This window comes from Lolium perenne, chromosome 6, assembly GCF_019359855.2.
Source record: "Lolium perenne isolate Kyuss_39 chromosome 6, Kyuss_2.0, whole genome shotgun sequence".
Lineage (NCBI taxonomy): Eukaryota > Viridiplantae > Streptophyta > Magnoliopsida > Poales > Poaceae > Lolium > Lolium perenne.
Genome location: NC_067249.2, coordinates 57,972,108 through 57,990,370, shown reverse-complemented (window position 1 = coordinate 57,990,370; position 18,263 = coordinate 57,972,108). Strand labels below are relative to the sequence as shown.

General features: G+C 45.4%; 1 protein-coding gene across 1 annotated transcript; it reads left to right on the top strand.

Annotated features, from left to right (window-relative positions):
- Positions 1 to 1,696: 1,696 nt before the first annotated feature.
- Positions 1,697 to 16,772, top strand: LOC127310504 (protein RRC1). Its single transcript, XM_051341174.2, has 11 exons — positions 1,697 to 1,899; positions 2,351 to 2,422; positions 2,524 to 2,656; positions 2,824 to 2,869; positions 15,172 to 15,223; positions 15,299 to 15,439; positions 15,791 to 15,910; positions 16,002 to 16,167; positions 16,299 to 16,411; positions 16,548 to 16,654; positions 16,763 to 16,772. Exons 2-11 carry the CDS (start codon positions 2,363 to 2,365, stop codon positions 16,770 to 16,772), a joined length of 948 nt encoding a protein of 315 aa, XP_051197134.2. The 5' UTR covers positions 1,697 to 1,899; positions 2,351 to 2,362.
- Positions 16,773 to 18,263: the final 1,491 nt, after the last annotated feature.

Below are 18,263 nucleotides of genomic sequence, written 5' to 3'. Positions count from 1 at the left end.
CAGAAGAGAAAGTACATGTAACGTGTATGTTGTCATGTTGATGAGTTGGCACAGAAAAACTGGTTCAAAACATGTCAAAAAAGGGTAGAAGGTTTAATTCCGAACGGTTTTTAGAATTCAAGGTTGAAGATTTAACCAAAATAAAGTTGAGGGTTGTAATCAAAACTTTGAGATGAGTTTAAGGGGTAAATTGGACTTCTCTCTTTGGTTTTATACATGGGTTTACTACTCCGTGCACTGTCCAAGTTATATTATTTCTAAGATAATGTAGGATTCAAATCGATCCATTTGATTTGGGTAGTAAGGATCAGATGTTTGCAGGTTCACCATTCTAACAAAGACAATATCTAACATCTCAAACATGGTTCTCTCGAACAAAATCTAAGAATTACAAAGTCATCCGAGAAAAGAGCACGCCTTAGTGCGCATATATTTGCACTTGTATGTATGTTCGTTGATTTATATTTGGCTAACATTGAAGAACACCCACTTAGTTATCTTGAGTGTGACGATGTTTTCGTAAGCTCTTCTTTAAATGTAAATGTAAAATTATAGACAAAAATATAATGCAGTAACTAATTGAATATATAACCCATGATGGTATAAATGATAGAGATGCAGGGGGCGTGCTGTTTGGGTGAAAACCCTAGGTTCTTCTCTTTGCCCTCTCCGTGACCCCATCTGTTGCTGGTGGAGGGTCGGATGGCTGCAGGGCATTGCCCTGGTCTTCCTGGTGTCTCTGTGTTGCTTCGGTTGGCCTGGGATGGTCAGCGGCGTTGGGGGACGAACTAAATAAAGGTGGCGGTCCTAGGGTTGCTCTTGTGCGAAGATGAAGACCTGCCTGGGGCTTGTCCTTCTCGATCTGGCCAGAGTGTTGAGTTCCGAACGGCACCACCAGCGAATGTAACAATGCACATATTGCCTGGAGTTTGCTGGACAGGGAGGTATTCGGTCGTGCGCACCCATGCGTTTATTCCGACCGTTTGGTTTCGGAGGGAGCGGCGCGAAGCTTTGTTCTTTCTTGCCATACAACGCCATTTTGGTCCTGGGTGAAGTCAGAGGCGGAGAATATCATGATGGCCGAATTTGGAGTACTAGCAATGGAGGTCTAAGTCTATGTGCTGGTGAGGAACTTGCTTGGTGTTCTGGACTTGCAACAACAGTATGAAAATGGGGGCGACAGCACAGGTGAAGTACAGAGTCCTGCCTAAAATGAAAATCCAAGATCTGACCTTAATTGGTTGTGCCTGACAATGACCTTGTTAAAGACATTGTTTTGAAAGTGCGGATTATCTTCAGGGTGAAAACCTAAGATCTTTGATCAGGCGACGACGGTGCTGGTGCACCTCCCTTCTTAGAGGCATCGCTTTTGAAGAGTCTAAAGTTGAGATGTTGTCATGGTGGTGGTTATATTGTTGTTGCTAGGGCTGAAATGCAGTGACAGTGTTTTTTTTCTTCTCTTTTAGTTGTGTGCATTCGTATTGCTTTTTGGATGGTGCATTGTTGCATGACTAGATGTCATTGGTATCTTCTGATATTAATATATTACTTCGAATTTTTTTTGAGGAGGATGCGATTTTGTTGCGCATCTAGCGTTCAAGTCTGAAGAGTAGAAGCAGTGGATGTTCCATTCAGTTTTGGTGAGCTTTGCTTGAACCGTTGGATGAACAAGGAATGTTGGATGCAATACGTGGTGACTTGCAGTCCCCGTCCCTGCCCTTCGCCCTCTTCCACTGTCGTGGCCGACTACAGATTCCGGCGGCCGCCGAACCCTCTCGTCGCCGGCGCTCTAGAAGAAGCGCCCGAGATTCCTCTCCAGCGAAGCCGCGCCACCGCTGCTATCCTAGCGTGGACAGGAGAGATCCACCCAGGCCGACTCCTTCCTTCCCTCCCTCTGTGGTACGGATGCCCTAACTTATTTCGCTGGGATAGGTCTAGGAGCGCTCTGTTCGTCGCTGCGAGCAAACCAAGTGCGCGCCCTTGTTAATCCCTGAGATGCGTGAATCCATCCAGTTAGCCCGTGGATTCGGCCCGGTTTGTGCTAGTAGCAGCTTGTTTCCCCGCTCAAAGAAGTTGGGATTGACCCGAGAGTTAGGGTTTGCGCCTGGCGCTGGTAGGTTGCACTGCGCGTGCCTACATATGCGTACGAGCGGCGGGTCTGTGCGTTTAGCGCCTTTCCCAGCTATATCTGATAACCGTCGCTCTTGGCATCCAGAGTGTCTGCAATGAACTTTAGTTCCCATGTTTACGCGTGTTCCTGTGTGCTTGTGTAGATTTGATTTCTATGACATAGGGCGGTAGGAACATTACACGCATTTCTGATGCTCTGGTGATGCTTCATTGCTTGCAGGCTAGTGTCCAGATGAGTTCGAAGAAGGTTCCGTTCAATCGGCACAAGGAGAAAGAGGAGGCGAGGAGGAAGGTCAGCGATTTGGACCCCTTTTAACCTTTTCCTGAGATACTTCGGATTTTCTGCACTTACGTATCGTTCCTAACTGAAATTAACTGCTTTGGTATGTGAAGAGGGAGGAAGATGAAGCGGCACGCGTGTATTTGGAGTTTGCCCAGTCGTTTGAGGGTGAAAGCACATCGGGCTCGAAGTTTGTCCGAGGGGGTGTGATTGATCCCAATGCCAAGCTGAGAGCTGATTCTGAAGGTTAGTCATAGGGGTTTCATTTTTTTTTCTTCTTCTTCTTCTAAACTTTGCTATGCTTGCCTTCCAGTCTGTAGTTTCAATATTAATCATGATGGATATATACGTTGCTTCTTTTATTGCTCCAATTAATCAAGAGGCTGTCCTTTTTACTCATTCGGCAATGACAGGTGGAAAGTCCAAAGATAGGGAGTCTGTTACAAAGAAGGGCAGTAGGTAAAGGAAAAAAGTATTTGATTTCTGGAAGATGGTATCCTGTGGCACCACAGCTACATCTTTAGACAGTCACGTGCCAACATAACCAGAACTAAGAACTCCGAGAGAGCTTTTTAAACGCATGATCATTTGCTATATGCCATCATTATGATTCATCAATTATTCGTCCATTTACCTTTTCGGTTTGTTGCCCAGTGCTGAATGCTTTCAAACTATGAGTGGTCTGAAGAAGAAAACAGTCTCATCTGGCCTTATGACATCTTGTTTCATGACTTAATAGGGCACTTGTATTTATGATGTAGTTCTGACAAATAGTCGAGCTTTCTTGACAGAGCAAACTTGTTGTCGCTGACTTACTGCTCAAGGTCATGATAATGTATTGATGTTATGGAACTTAGGTTTTCCTTTTATGTAGTACACCGGTAATGTGGTCATGACTTTGTTGAATCATGCATCACGGAGAGGGTATCCATGTTGTTTCTATCAAAAAGCCATTGATCGAGATAGATGTAAATTTGGAAAACATGTATGAATAATACTAATACATTGACAGAAAATGTGGTATTTGGTGTAAATCTGTAACCACCAGATGCATCAATCCTTCGTACAAGTAGTTTCAAATGTGAATTTATAGAATCTTGAATGAACTTCTAAATTCTATTTTAAACATCTGATGCTGCAGGGTTGGGATCAACTAGTGCGCGCATAGAGTTCTGTTTTTTGTTATCATTTATGCTTTGAGTCTACTGCTACTCTGTGTGGGGCCTCGGACTAGCTGTCCGAAACACCCGTTATGCATACACATTCACGATCCCATGATCAGTGTGTCGTGAAAGCATAACCGAACTGGTATCAAATACATCTTCCATTACAGTGCCGAATAAAAATTACAACAGGTCACACGACCAATACTTACATAAGAGCCGCAATGGCATGAGATCAATAATCACACAGCGGAGATACTTCAGACGAAAGCGTTCGCATGGCTCAAGTCATGCCATAACCCTACATGCAACTGACTGGGAAGACGTTCCTAGCTCGCATAGACATCGTCAACTTCTTCTTCATCTGTCGAACTCCACCAAGTCTGGCCAAGTAAATAGCCATGGACAAAGCCATGAGTACATTATGAATTGTACTCGCAAACCACCTTAGAGAGAAATAAAGGATATGCAATTTGGCAGTAGCAATGATCAGGCACTATTCTAGGGTTACAAGGAGCGAGAGATAGTTTCTCTCGAGAGTATGACATCTCTATATCTTTGTTGAAAACCTTTTTAAAAACAAGTTTATTTTGAAGACTAATAGGTAAGGATGACCCAATTTTCCTTTCCGGCCATCAGAATGACCAAAACAACTTTACCAATTTTCCACCGTACCTCCCAGGTACATTTCCTCCAGTCCCACTGGTATTTTTCCGTACCTCCGAGGTACATTTCCAAAACCTTTTTGGAAAACACTTTTGTAAAACAAAACTCTTCAGCGTAGATATCATGCCTTCCCAACCGTCCTTAACCGTGGACACGGCTATTCGAATAGTTTTCACTCTGCAGAGGTTGTACACTTTCCCCACAAGATCCGATAAATCCGCCGGGATCATCCCTGGTTCACCAAGCGTCACAACGCGAGGTTCGGATAACCGATCGCAGTTTTTCGCTTGCTCGCCTTAGCCTAAGACATGCCGAATGAGTTGTACCTCCCAACACCAGAGTCCGGGATGCCGTTTACCCAGGAGTTGCAAAGTCCCCGACACACCCGACCCTCCGGAATGCCATCCAACCACTTAGGCATCTTTCAATGGGAGCTCATAAGTTGTACCCCGCGTACCTGAAAAGGCAAATGGGTTGCGTCCCTTCTCATGGGAAGAACCCCGGTCGAAGCGTCCATGATCGGACTGCCACTACACTTGCAGGACTCAAACTAAGGCGAGACAACCTACTACGCTACGCCCCGTGCCCACTTTGGGGTAATGTGGTTGCACTGTGTAGTTGGTCAGGTTAAGTACCCAAGGCACCAAAGTTTTCGAAAACATCTTTATCTCCACTTTATTCCAGCAAAACTCACTTTTGCAAATCAGCTCTTCATTTTCAAACTCCCACTTGGGCAGGGCTACCCCATTCCAAGGTTTTCGAACAATTTCTTTTCTTGAAAACTTTTTCTCAAACCTTTATCAAAAGGGCTCCCAACCTATAATCCAACTTTTCTTGAAAAGCGGCGACAAGAAGGATAGGGTGTTAAGCACCATATCACTAACATGTATTTGTTTAGTAGGTATCAACGAGGGCTGCACCCATAAGGGTGGAATAATAAAAACTCCGGGTGGCAAGAACCACCCACATAAATAAATAAACAATGCAATTTATAAAACTGCTAATTCTGCAAGAGTAAGATAATTAGGATGAGATATGCATCAAGAGGTGGCTTGCCTTGGTTGGCTATTTGTTCCTGGACTTCATCTTCACGAACCATCTGCTCTTCCTTCCTCTTCGAAATCCTCACCAAGATCCTCTCCTTCTCCGATAGCGTTCGCATTTCTAACGCCGCAAAATAAAAGGCGAACGATCAACACATAACCATACCATCAAACACACACACACACACACACACACACACACCCAACTAGTAGCAAACCACTTAATCAGAGGCACTAATCACATCAAACCAACATCACCTCGGGCAAGATGGTTATTTTGCTAAGAAGGCGCTGCCTCACAACAAATCATAATCTACACAATGAAAGGTGGCTCATGACCTTTGGAAACCACCAGTAGGGGTTTGGTGCCAAGGTTTATTTAAAAAGTATTTTAAACAAAAACAACACAATTTCCCTATGGGTAAAATAAGCACTAGCATCTATTTAACAAGCCACTCCAGAATAATGCACACAAAATTTTGGTAGAATCACAGAGAGTAAAGCTTGACTTTATAAAGCTACAGAAATTGGATTTACTGAATTTGGGCTTTTAAAACAGTAGTTATGATTTTTATAAAACCAGAATTGACTTAGGGACCAATTAAATGGCCTAAATCTTTTTGTGAGACACAAAAATACATGCAGAACCTCTACGGAAAGCTATCAGCATGTAGAACACACATGCACAGGAATTACACACAAATAAGTTTTCAATTTTCTTTTAAAGATTTAAACAAAACAAAGACTAGGTCAATCCAATTTCTAAACACACAAGCATCAGAGTTCATCCAACCAGAAACAACCATTTCAATGGATAGGCACTATCAAATGTGAACTACCAAAATTGGTTTGGCATTTTTCTGAGCTACAAAATAATTACTACAAATTTTATACTAAAAAGGTACCTAGTTTTGGTTATAAAATCCCCAGAAATAAAATACAGGTCACAAAAATATTCCCTCTGGCCTAATTGTAGAATAATGTGATATCGAGCACTGGGACTTGGTTTTGTTGCAAAATCTGTTTTATTTTTCAAACTAAAAATCACACAAAAACCTTCTGACCAGATCTGAATTTCTAAACCATGCACAATCCAGGGAACTCCTGCATGTGTAACCTATTCCAAAATAAAGCTACTGAGGAGTACTTTCCATCAAAATTGAGTCTACTGCAAAAAGGTACACATAACTCCCAAAAACTAATTTGTACCAAAACAGTAACATTTTAGAAACATAAATATCTGTAAATAAATACACAAGTAAATCACATGCATGCAAGTTGATGCGGTCAGCAATTTGTTCAGGAGGATGTAGGAATTTGAACCATAAATTTTGGGGTGTCACGGAATATTTGACGAATTAAAATCTACACCAACCTACCAGCAGGAATTATCTCAGAAAATGGAAAAGGAACGGGCCGAGGTCAACGGATCCGACCAGCTCAGTGCTGGGCCGGCCCGGATAGGCGCCCATGCACGTGGGAGGCTGCGAATTTTGATGGCCTGGTCTGGGCTGGCCAGTCAGCAGCCCACGCACGCGGACGGAGCACATGCATGCATGTTGCCCCGACGGCGACGAAGAAACCGTGGCGCTGCAGCGATATGGACGATGGAGGCGGGGGCGTGGGCGGAGCGGTGCTCACTGCAGGGCTCTAGGGCGATGACAGCGACGTGGAAGAGGCGGCGGCGTCTGGGCGGCTCAGTCGACGACGCGCCCGTGCAGGGGCAGTCTCCAGGATGTCGACGCGGTCGGGATTCTGCGACGATGGACGAGGGTCAGAGGTCACCACGGGCTCGCTGGCGACGACGGAGAGGATGACGGGGCTCACCGAGGTCTTGCGGGATGACGAGGGCGACGAGCAGCCCCACGCCGGCAGTGCTACCGCGATGCAGCGGACGGAGGGGCAACTCGGGCGGCGCGGACGTGGTCGATGGCTCCCGAACGTCGGCAAGAGCGATGACGGCGGCGACGGGCTGAGGCTCAGCGCGAGAGGTCGTGGGCGATGGAGGTGATGCAGGGATTCTGCGGAGGATGGCAGCGGCGATGTCCGCCACCTTGGACAAGTGCGTGGCCTCCCGGACGTTGGCCTTGACGGAGGAAGCGCGGCGCCGACACGGGCAGTAACTCGACGATGGCGACCACATGGTTGCACCTGGGCAAAGGTAAGAGGGCGGGTTAGGAAAAGGAGGTTGTGCAGCGCCAAAATGAGTAGAGAGAAGGGCTGGTGACGCAGTGGTGAGGGACAGCAGTTTTGGGCGTGACGAGCGGAGTCCGGTCGGACGAGCGATGGCTCGGTCTCCTCATCTCCGGCGAGGAAGCATGGAGGCAGCGCTCCTTCTTCTTCTCCTCGAGGAGTTACAGAGGAGTGAGGGGGATGGGTGGTGGCGAAGTGAGAAGGGATCCGGAGGCTCTGCGTGTTTTAAAACGAGCGGGCGACGTCCATGGTGCACCGGGTGCACGCGTAGAGAGAAGAGAGCTCGGCGGCCAACCATTGGGCACGAGAGGCAGTGGAGTGGTGCCAGAAGCGGGTGAGCACGGTTTTGGAGCGAACTGTACGTCGCAGGGGCGAGGGAATCGAATGCAGGGAGAGGTCACACGTCTGCCTGCAAGGTGTTCGACGGAAAGCTCCAAAAACGGTGCAGAGGAAAACGAGCAGCCCAGGGCTAGGCTCGAGAAGGAAGGGGGCCTGGGATGTCCGAGGTGCTCTTCTCCATCTCGTGGCGGAGCCTAGGGGCACGGAGGGGTGGCGTGGAGTAGGGGACGGAGAAGTGCCCTAGGTGACGTGCCCGGCACGAGCTGGGGGTGCATGGACAGGCATGAGCGAGCTGCACTGCATGCCCGCTCTCGGGAGGATGTCTGGGATGTAGAGGAGAGTGGTATAGGCGTCAACGTCCACTAGCTGATCACCCACGACAGAGACGTGAGATAGGGAGAGGTTGTTGTTAGCAACCTATCCTACTACCACTACTGGGCTGGGCTTGGGCTGCTACTACTGGGCTTGGACAGCCGGAAGACATGATGCTACGGCTACAAATATCCTAGGAAGAGATACGAGCAAACTGGCTTGGAACGGAACGGCTTTAGCCTTCCCTGCTTCTGTCTTCTTCTTCCTCCTGTATTTCTCTTCCTTCCTCTCTAATGGCTAGAACCTGCTAAATTTCATGGCTGTAACCTCCAATTGATGAGCAATAGATCTATGAACTAGTGTGGTGTTAACATTTGGTATTCAGAGCCAATCGATTCCTCCACGAAAATCCCCAAAATTCCAGCCAAAATTTCTCCACAAATTCAAAATCGAGGCAAACAAAGTCCCATCTCCACCACCTTCTCCTCTCCGTTCCATGGATTGGAAATCCCAGCTCGCCTCCTCAATCGAGGCGGCTGTGCAGGCGGGCTTCGAGGCAGCCCTGCAGAGATCAGGGTATGCCTCCATCGAGGAGTCGGTGGACGAGGCGGCAAGGCGCCGCACCAGCTGGTTCGGCGAGGCGGGCAGGCGTCGCATCGAGCGCGAGGAGGACAGGGTGAGGCGCGACCCTGTGTGGGCGGAGAAGATGGCAAGGCGCCGTGCTGCTTTTCCGCTGCCATCAACCGCAACACCAGAACCAACTCCATCCACGACCAGCGTCGCCATCGTCCCTGAGCCCTACTGCTTCAACCCCGAGCCTGTGACCGCGATCTCGTCATCTCCCTCGCACGCCTCCGCCCTCTCTGCGTGTGTGGTGCGTGATGGCGACTTCGACCTCACGTCGCCCATCACCTGTTCGACGCAATGCCCAGGCCGCGACATCAGTATGTCGGTGTTCCTTGGCCCTGTTGCAACATCTGCTTCATCCAAGGCTACCATCGGTGTCATCCCTGAGCACTGCTACTTCGACCCCGAGCAAGCAACCGTGGCCTCGACTTCTACCGTGTCCCCCTCCAGCCTCAGTATGTGTGTTGTGCATGATGTGGACACTGACACAACTCAGCCCATCACCTGCTCAACTGAATGCCCGGAAGGAGATAAGGGGGCAATATGGGCCTCTCCAGCACCATCGGCAATCACAACCAGTGTTCCTTCTGCTTGTGTGTTGCTCGAGGATGGCATCCATCTGGCAGCGCCCGGCCTCCAGCCACTGCATTTGACCACGCTGACAACTTCTCTAGTGCCCCTCTCAACTGATTTGCTTGTTGAACCTGATTCTGGACGTTCAGATATTGGTACTGCCTTTGTGTCTCAAGTGCTTCATGATACTACTGTGACTACCTTGGCAGACAAGGGTACTGCTACACCACAAGGTGCCCAAGGCCTGCTTAGTATGGTGGAAATTCAGCTCGCCATCATTAATGCGCTTGCCATTACACTTGAGCCGGTTACGATGCAGCCACATGGCATGCTCGATATGTTCATCAGTTTGTCGAGGAGGTCATTCCCGCCAATAATTGAGAAGTCTGCAGCAGTGCAAAAATGGATTTCTCATTACATTCAAGGAGTTGTTCTTGCATCATGGAACCCCCAGTTACAGTATTGCAGTGTTGGAGATGAGTATTCGCATGGTTACGAGAATTTTCCGTGGATAATTGCTTGGTCTCTCAGTTATCATTACTCTCTATCAAGACATCAGATTCTACCAGCTTTTGCTTTTTTATTGCTGCAACAGAATTCTCCTGTCATATACAAAGAACTATGGTTCAGGTTTCTGATGGGTTTCAGAATTGACTCTTACCTCCTTTGTAGCAGATTGGGTAATAATTGTTTCCTGGCTGAGAGATTTGTCTTTGAGCATTGGTTAATTCAGGGGGATCCAGGTGATGTACCAGTGCAGCACTTCCTAAGACCAACCAGACCACGGGATCCAACTCCAGACAGTCGACCTGTTGCTATGATCTCCTCTTATGTGCTTGTTGTTGGGCACGAATTCCATTCTCCTTGGGATCCTGGTGGCTGCAACCATGGAAGCTGTCATTACAGAGTACTAATATGCCTTCACCTAGTGGGGTTCGGTTGCCTAAGAAGGCAGTTTCCTAATTGGAAAAGGCCCATCCTGAAAGCACAATATGATTATGAATGTTTTGATTGGGAAATTGCATGGTATCTAGTGGAATCATCTTGTGATTGTTCAGAGCGCGGAGGAAATGGGCAGGTCACTAGCAAGAGCAGGCTATTTGGCTATGGTGGGAAAGTGATATGTATATCCTTACTTCATTCACCAGTTTGTTGCATGACATTTCAGTCAAGAAGATACAATTTGCAAATTTCACCGATTGGAATTCTTTTTCCTTGCGTACTAGCAACCAAACCACTTGGAGTTTTGGTAGTGTGTTCACATCTCACACCACTCGAGGTTACTCATCAGCATTATAAGGGATCGAACACTGTGAAGTATTCAGTGGCAACTGTGTACCAAGTTATGCTGAACAGATACAACTCTTTCTCTGGCTGGAATACTTTTGGACGGTGGTTGCTCCATCACACTCTCTTGCAACGTTGTTTTCCCTCCAGCTTCGTTGGATATAATATTCAGTATCTTCCTCAGCTAATACATTGGCCCTCAGTCCAGTTACATATGTCAGTTCTGGCTCAGAGGGAGTGTTCTTGTGAGTTTCCCTTTTGCACTAGTTGGATGGACTGAATGGTTTTCAACAATGATCGGTTTGCATTTGCAAATATGCTTGAAGATTTGCAGTTATCATGGGATCCTAGTGTACAAAAATTCTGCCACTTTTTCACACAATCGGAAGCAAAAGGAAGAACGAATGTTGCAGCTCTAGCTTATTGCCGTTACCATCGCCCTAACCATGCTTGCTTCTTCGACGAAGTTTGTGCTGACCGGGACTACCACCTTGACATCTTCTGTGACCAAGTGCACATCAGCAATGACTACTACATTTTTCGCTCCACCTGCCACGACTACAGCCTTGGCGTCTTCCTTGAGCAAGTCCGCGTCATCAGCTACCTGAATCTTATCAAGATCTCCTTTGACTACAATGCACTCCGTGACCTTGGCGAATTCATGGCGCATCAAGTACCGTGGGATCCTGGTGATTCGACATGGCATCGGCTTGAGGTCAAGCCGAAATTTAAGGAGGGGGGAATGTTAGCAACCTATCCTACTGCCACTACTGGGCTGGGCTTGGGCTGCTACTACTGGGCTTGGACAGCCGGAAGACATGATGCTACGGCTACAAATATCCTAGGAAGAGATACGAGCAAACTGGCTTGGAACGGAACGGCTTCGGCCTTCCCTGCTTCTGTCTTCTTCTTCCTCCTGTATTTCTCTTCCTTCCTCTCTAATGGCTAGAACATGCTAAATTTCATGGCTGTAACCTTCAATTGATGAGCAATAGATCTATGAACTAGTGTGGTGTTAACAGTTGTCTTCCTCGCGAGTTCCGAAGAGAGAGAGGTGACGGGAGGTGCTAGGAGGGGACAGAAGGGGTGCAGATGGAGTGCAGGTGCTTGGCCATCTAGTGGCTTGGCCATACGTGAGAGGGGGAGAGAGCTGCAGCAAGATGGAGAGGGAAAAAGGGAGCAGGGTCAGGCATGCTAGGAAAGCATCGGCCGGCCTCCACCTCTCCAAAAATATAGGGTGTACTGTATCAATACGTGCATAGATGTTCAGAGTGTAGAGAGAGAGATTGAGCGACCAGGTGCACATGCAAATGCATGGTCGGCCATTCTTCTAAGCGAAGCAAACAATGGCAGGGGAAAAACAGTTTAATGGACGATGTAGGTAGACCAGATGGTGTCGCTAAATAAGGTTAAACTTGTGGTTGACTTTGGAAAGGCTTAAATGAAGTTTAGAGTTAAAAGATGGAGATGAGATCAGAGAGGTGCACTTTATGTCTACGAGTTGTCTTATAATCTTGAACTTTTTTTTTTTTTTTTGCGGGGAAACACTGATAGTATTAAACCATGGTTCTTACAGAACAGCCCAGAACCAAAAAGAAAATTACAATCAGATCCTTCTGGACCCCGATGCCGAGGACGACGACGAGAACGTTGCGCCGGCAGGCCGCCGCACCTTCTCCCCTGAGCCTTGGATTGGGAGGATCCCCTGCACGGACGGGGTAGTCGACGCCACTCAGCTCCAACAAGGAGCCTCCGCCCTGCGCCACCACCGCCATCGACATGGACAACACCAGCAGCGCTTCCATCTTCTTGAAGATCCGGATCCGCCGTCCCGCGGACTCCGGCGAGGGACCAAGGCGCAGCGCCACTCCGAGGAGGTGCGAGCACCACGAAGACGGAGATCCAGCGGCAGAGATCCTCGGACCGCCGCCGCCAGAGGGGAAGATCCCCGCCTCAAAACACCACTCCGGCCGCGCCACCCACTCCCGCACGCCGCCGGCTAGCCACCAAACCGAAACAACACTATGTACACGTCGTAGATCGGGGCCTCCCCATCCTCCCGCTGCCGGAGCAGCCGCCGGAGGGTGAGGATCCCACCGATCTGACGACGGCGAGGTGCTTCGCGAGGTGTCGCCCAAAAACCGCCTCTCTCTACTGTGGACGGGGAGAGGATAAGCTCCAAGGTGCTCTAGGATTTCTTATAATCTTGAACTTAAAAGTCATTTATTTGGATCACTCTCCTTAACTATGGCCAAATTTGAAAGAATTGCGATAAACAAAGCCTTTTCTTAAAAGAAATTAAGTAGTAGAAGATGCCATTAAAATTTTAGTAAGAAAAATATCTACTAGCAGTAACCTGCATTGTATAATATTTTTCAAGGGTTTTAGAAGAAGAGAAAAGTAGGAAATGGCATTATCACCATCACAAGCATTTTTTAAAATAAGCAAATAGTTTTAAGCAAATTATTCTATTCAAAAATGATTTGGAAGAGAAGGGTTGGGTAGATAATCTCAGAGGGTGACCTTAGGAAAAGAAAAGAATTTTGAATTTGTTTCATAAAAAAAATAGAGGGGTTTGACAAATAAAGAAAAGGTGACATACTTTTCAAGAGAGAACACTTTGGGATGATGGAAAATGGCCACAAGGAAAAGTGATAATTGTTTCTAGAGATTGGGTTTCTTGAAACACTTCTATAAGTATTAATAGATCCGACCTTGTTTTTGTGAAAATTCATAGTGGAGTTGATTTATAGCCAAGTGGGTTTTCCAAAGAAATTTGCTGTGAAAAAAAAACATCTACAACCTAGGGTAAAATTCACATAGTTTCCGAAGATAGGGATAATACCAAAATGTATTCGTCCAATTCCTATTGTTTTTGAAAATAGGAAAACACTCATGAAAATACTTTGCAAGTATACTCCCACTAGCCATAATACAAAAAGGATTTGGTAGGTGGGGCTATATGCCCACTTATAGATCCTAGATGCACACAATAAATCAATTCAATCAAGATCAAACAAAAGCAGACAAGGTCAACTCATCCCACATGGCCAAGCAAAAATCAATACAAACAAATAAGAATAAATTGTTGAACAAGTGCTCATAGGTGATCATGCCACGCTAGGGATGAAGAAGGGTTTAAACAAAGGAGCAAAGCCTTGCTAAAATTTTCCACAAAATAGTGGAGATAGGAACATCTCCCTTTTCTAAAACATTTCAAGGATGTATGAAATCCATGCGTAAAATATTTATAACACAATGGTTGGCAAAGTGGTACCAACTTATAGATCCCTATAGTTTTATAAATACTTAGTTTGGAAAACCTTTGTGTCAAAATAAATCTTGGCTCATTGTTTTAGAAAGGTTAAAACACTTGAAATAAGAGAAGTTGCCAAGATAATACCTTTGCCAAATAATATTCTGTTTTGAATGACATGATCACTAAGGCACATGGATTGTGTTGGTTCACAATCTTGTTCAATAATCAACTCCAACATATAAGATTAACACATCAAACAAGACAAACTGGCAAGAAACACAGTTTCAAGAGGTTAAGACAAAAAGTTTTTGTTGGCCCTGATTTTCACACTACAAAAATCCGCTTAAACAAGGTTATAAAAGTTGGGTTGTTACAATGTGACCCTTTATCAGCTAATTATAAATCAAATGAATCTTAGTTTCTGACACTGTTTTCACTTCCAATAAAACTATTATTTACATATTTTATGCAATGATCAGCATACTTGAATGTTCTGCATGTTTAGGTCATGATTTACATATAATGATATAAGATTGACTGTGTTTTGTACGAGGTGGTATTTTTTTCATAATGCTGGACCATTTTCAGCTTATTGTGAATGCTCTTTACGTTGGCTGCATCGCGAAGGAACTCTCGTAGTTTGCGAAAACCAACCAATTAAGTTAACAAGGACAATCTATAATCAGGCCCAGCTTCTGGTTACTGTGTTGTTGAAATTTGTCAGTTGCAGTGAATGTTTAGCTATTTACTAATTCTGATATGATTTTGCTTGGCTCAGAAAAGATACTTTTAGACATTTATTATTTATTCAAAAGTGGAAACTTAGTTATTTTTTGAACCACAGTGCAGATTGGAGTTTCACTCATTTGATTTTTCTTCTCGTATGTACTCGTGCTAGAATAATTTACAAATATTCCATGGTTTCCACTAAATCGGTAAATCGTTGAAGGCAGTGGCCTGATTGTATAAGATTTAATATTAACTGGACTTCTTCTATAAAGTAGAATGGTTTCAAACTTATGGGAAAATTAATAAACTGTGTGTGTATATTAGATTGGCATTATTTTGTATACAAAAGAGACACCGAATAGAGGAAGGTAAAAGTTTCATTAGTTTGTTAAGAAGATCCAAAATATTCCTGTAGAGAGTGAATTAGGTGTTCATTTCATTGCTTGCATCCATTTGTTGCTGTTGTTACCTGTAACCCCATGATATCTAGGTGTACAAAATGATAGTCAGCATAATATAACTTACCAGGACCAGCATAACATATCTTATACATAGCATATTTTTATCCAGGTATGTTCCATCTTTTTTGCCACCAACATTTGGGAGAGAGCCAGAGAAAAAGGTTGGGATGCTTTTGCTATTTGATTTCCTCAGTTTTCAGTGTGGTTCTTTGGTTAATCATTACCTTGACACGCAGAAGGAAGATGAGCGGCCTAAGGAAAAGGAAAAAGGGAAGCCACGGGCAATAGATACTGTCATGGAGGAACTCAGGTTGGAGAAAGAGCTTCGAGAAAAGCGTAATCAAGAACGTGGCAGCCGTCACGGTGAAGCCTCCGTGGTTAGTATATGTTCGGTTCTTTCCACCAGACATAATATGAAATAAATCAGATGATATTTTTGATTATATCGTTATATTCAGTGTGCTGAAATATACTTTTTAGTTGACTACTTCCTCTGTTCCCTTTTATAAGATGTTTTGGCAGGCTTAATTGGTTTGCTGAAATGTCTTATAAAAGGGAACAGTGAGAGTAGAATGTAGAAAATCTATCCTGTCTGTCAACTTCGAGAAACTGTTTTTAACAGGTTTCCAGCTGATAGAATAAGTTTGTGATCGCTTCTCATCTTTGTCAAAATTCTTGTAGTCTGTGTTTGTATATGACATACTGATGCTTGAAACTTTAACCGACAGCACCCTAGCCGGTTTGATGAATTACCAGATGAATTTGATCCCACTGGGAGGTTACCAGGTTCATTTGATGACGGGGATCCGCAAACCACAAACTTATATGTTGGCAATCTCTCCCCTAAGGTTGATTTTCTCTGCTGTTATTTTTCTGTCTAGACATAACTTGTGTATAAGCATCTAGCTTAACCGTGCAATATGTACCATATGTTGTTAGGTGGATGAGAATTTTCTTTTGAGGACATTTGGTCGGTTTGGACCTATTGCTAGCGTCAAGATCATGTGGCCTCGAACAGAAGAAGAACGCAAAAGGCAAAGACATTGTGGATTTGTTGCATTCATGAATAGAGCAGAAGGACAGGCAGCCAAGGATGAAATGCAAGGTTATTGTGCATTTCTATTCCATGTAGTGGCAATCATGTTATAGCCATAGGAGCTTGAAATAGTATCCTATTCGTACTTCTAAAATACTACTTCACTCCTGCTTGTAATTTACTGAAATTATTTATCTCAGGTGTTGTTGTGTATGACTATGAGCTGAAGATTGGGTGGGGGAAATCTGTTGCTCTCCCATCACAAGCACTGCCTGCTCCTCCTCCAGGACATATGGCAATCAGAAGCAAGGAGGTTGCTTCTTCCATTCCAAAGTTTCTGTGTGCAGCTAACTCTTATGATTTGTCTAGAAGGTCTAAGTAGATGACATGTTTTTGGTGTTCTCCTGTGAGTTGTCCTTGATTATCATTATTTTTTCTATGTTGTGCAGGGTAGTAGTGTCATCATATCTGGTCCCGGAGGTCCACCTGTTGCATCTGTTACACCACAGACTTCAGAGCTGGTTGGTGACTTTTTTGCATATGCATTTGTTCTCTTGTTGCATAGTGAATTTACTGTTCATGTTATCATAATAATAAAAGCAATATATCATTGCATTTTCCCATGTTTTCCACTATTCGCGAATTATTGAAGTTCCCTTTTCAGAAAATATTAAGTGCTTGGATGAAGAGAAAATTCACAGTTTCCTTGTTGCACATACAAATTAATTTATGGAATATTTTTATCTGTCCTCAGTTGTCATTTTTTCACGGCTATTTGTAGTCCTTTAACATATGTACACCTCCCGGATGATAATTATAAATATCCCGGTCCGGAAAATGTGAATTTTTGAATTGTTGAATAGTAAGGCCTTGGTCAAATACAAAATTTGTGTCCTATCCTGTACACATTTGAATGGATCGTAGCGAACAAGAGGGGGGGGGGGGGTGAATGGACGCTACGTCAAGTTTTAGTCTTTTTCAATTTTTAGTGCAACGAAAGGTAAAGGTGATAGCTTTAGCGATGGCGGTGTTCCTACAATGATCCTAGACAAGTACAACAAGCAAAGGAATCACACAAGATAGTAAGAGTAAGGAGCGGGACAACCGGAGGGCGCGGAGACGAGGCGAGGTTTGTTTCCCACAGTTCCTCCCACAAAAGGGAGTACGTCTGCGTTGAGGAGGTGCTAGCCTCACACAAGAGGCTGGACGGCCACACCACGAAGGAAGGCCTCACCTTCTTCCTTGAGAGAGCTCCACGAAGGTGCTCCCCCTTCTCCACTAAGGCACCGGTCGAGGCGGTGATTCCTTCACAAGGTTGGGGCGAGCTCCACACCACAAGGAGGCTCCCAAAAAAACCCATGGAGCTAGTACAACACCAAGCTAGCCTCCATGGATGCACTTCTTCCAAGATTCCACCATAGGAACTCTACCACCAAGATCCACTAAGGACTACCACGAATTGGTGAAATTTCTCTCGGTAGAACGATAGATCGGGGTCTCCTCCACCACTCCTCAAAGTATGAGCAAGATTGATTGGGTAGGGAGGGAGATCCACTCAGTTTGAGCTCAGCAACAATGGAGGAGAGAGAGAGAAGAGCTAAAAACGAGCTGGGGAAGAAGGGGCATTTTTATAGGTCCCTCCAAATCCAACCATTATGTGCTGTTTTTGCCTAAGCGGTACTACCGCTTCTGGGAAGCGGTACTACCGCTCTGAGTTCGAATCCCCACAGAACTTGTCCACGTGGACACATAGCGGTACTATCGCTCGCAGTACCGCTTAGGGTCCAGACCTTACTAGATCCAAAGCGGCACCGGAGCGGTACCAAAGCGGTACTGCCGTAATGTGTTACGGTACTTGAGCGGTACCGTGGGCGGTACTACCGCTTGCAAGTGGTACTACCGCTCAAGGTACCATAAAGGTACCGTAACTTGTTCTGTGGGTCAATCTCGTGTGCAATCCTCAGAGCGGTATCTCAGAGCGGTACCAGTAGGGGCAGCGGTACTACCGCTCCTGGTACCGGTAGTACCGCTATGGCTAAAACAGCTTTTTCATCTTTTCCTTTCCTACCATGTTACCTCGCGACACACACACAAAACCAGAAAGCCTAAGAACTACGCTTCGGTCTTCTGATCATAATGTGTCCGGCGAGGGCACCGTACACCTT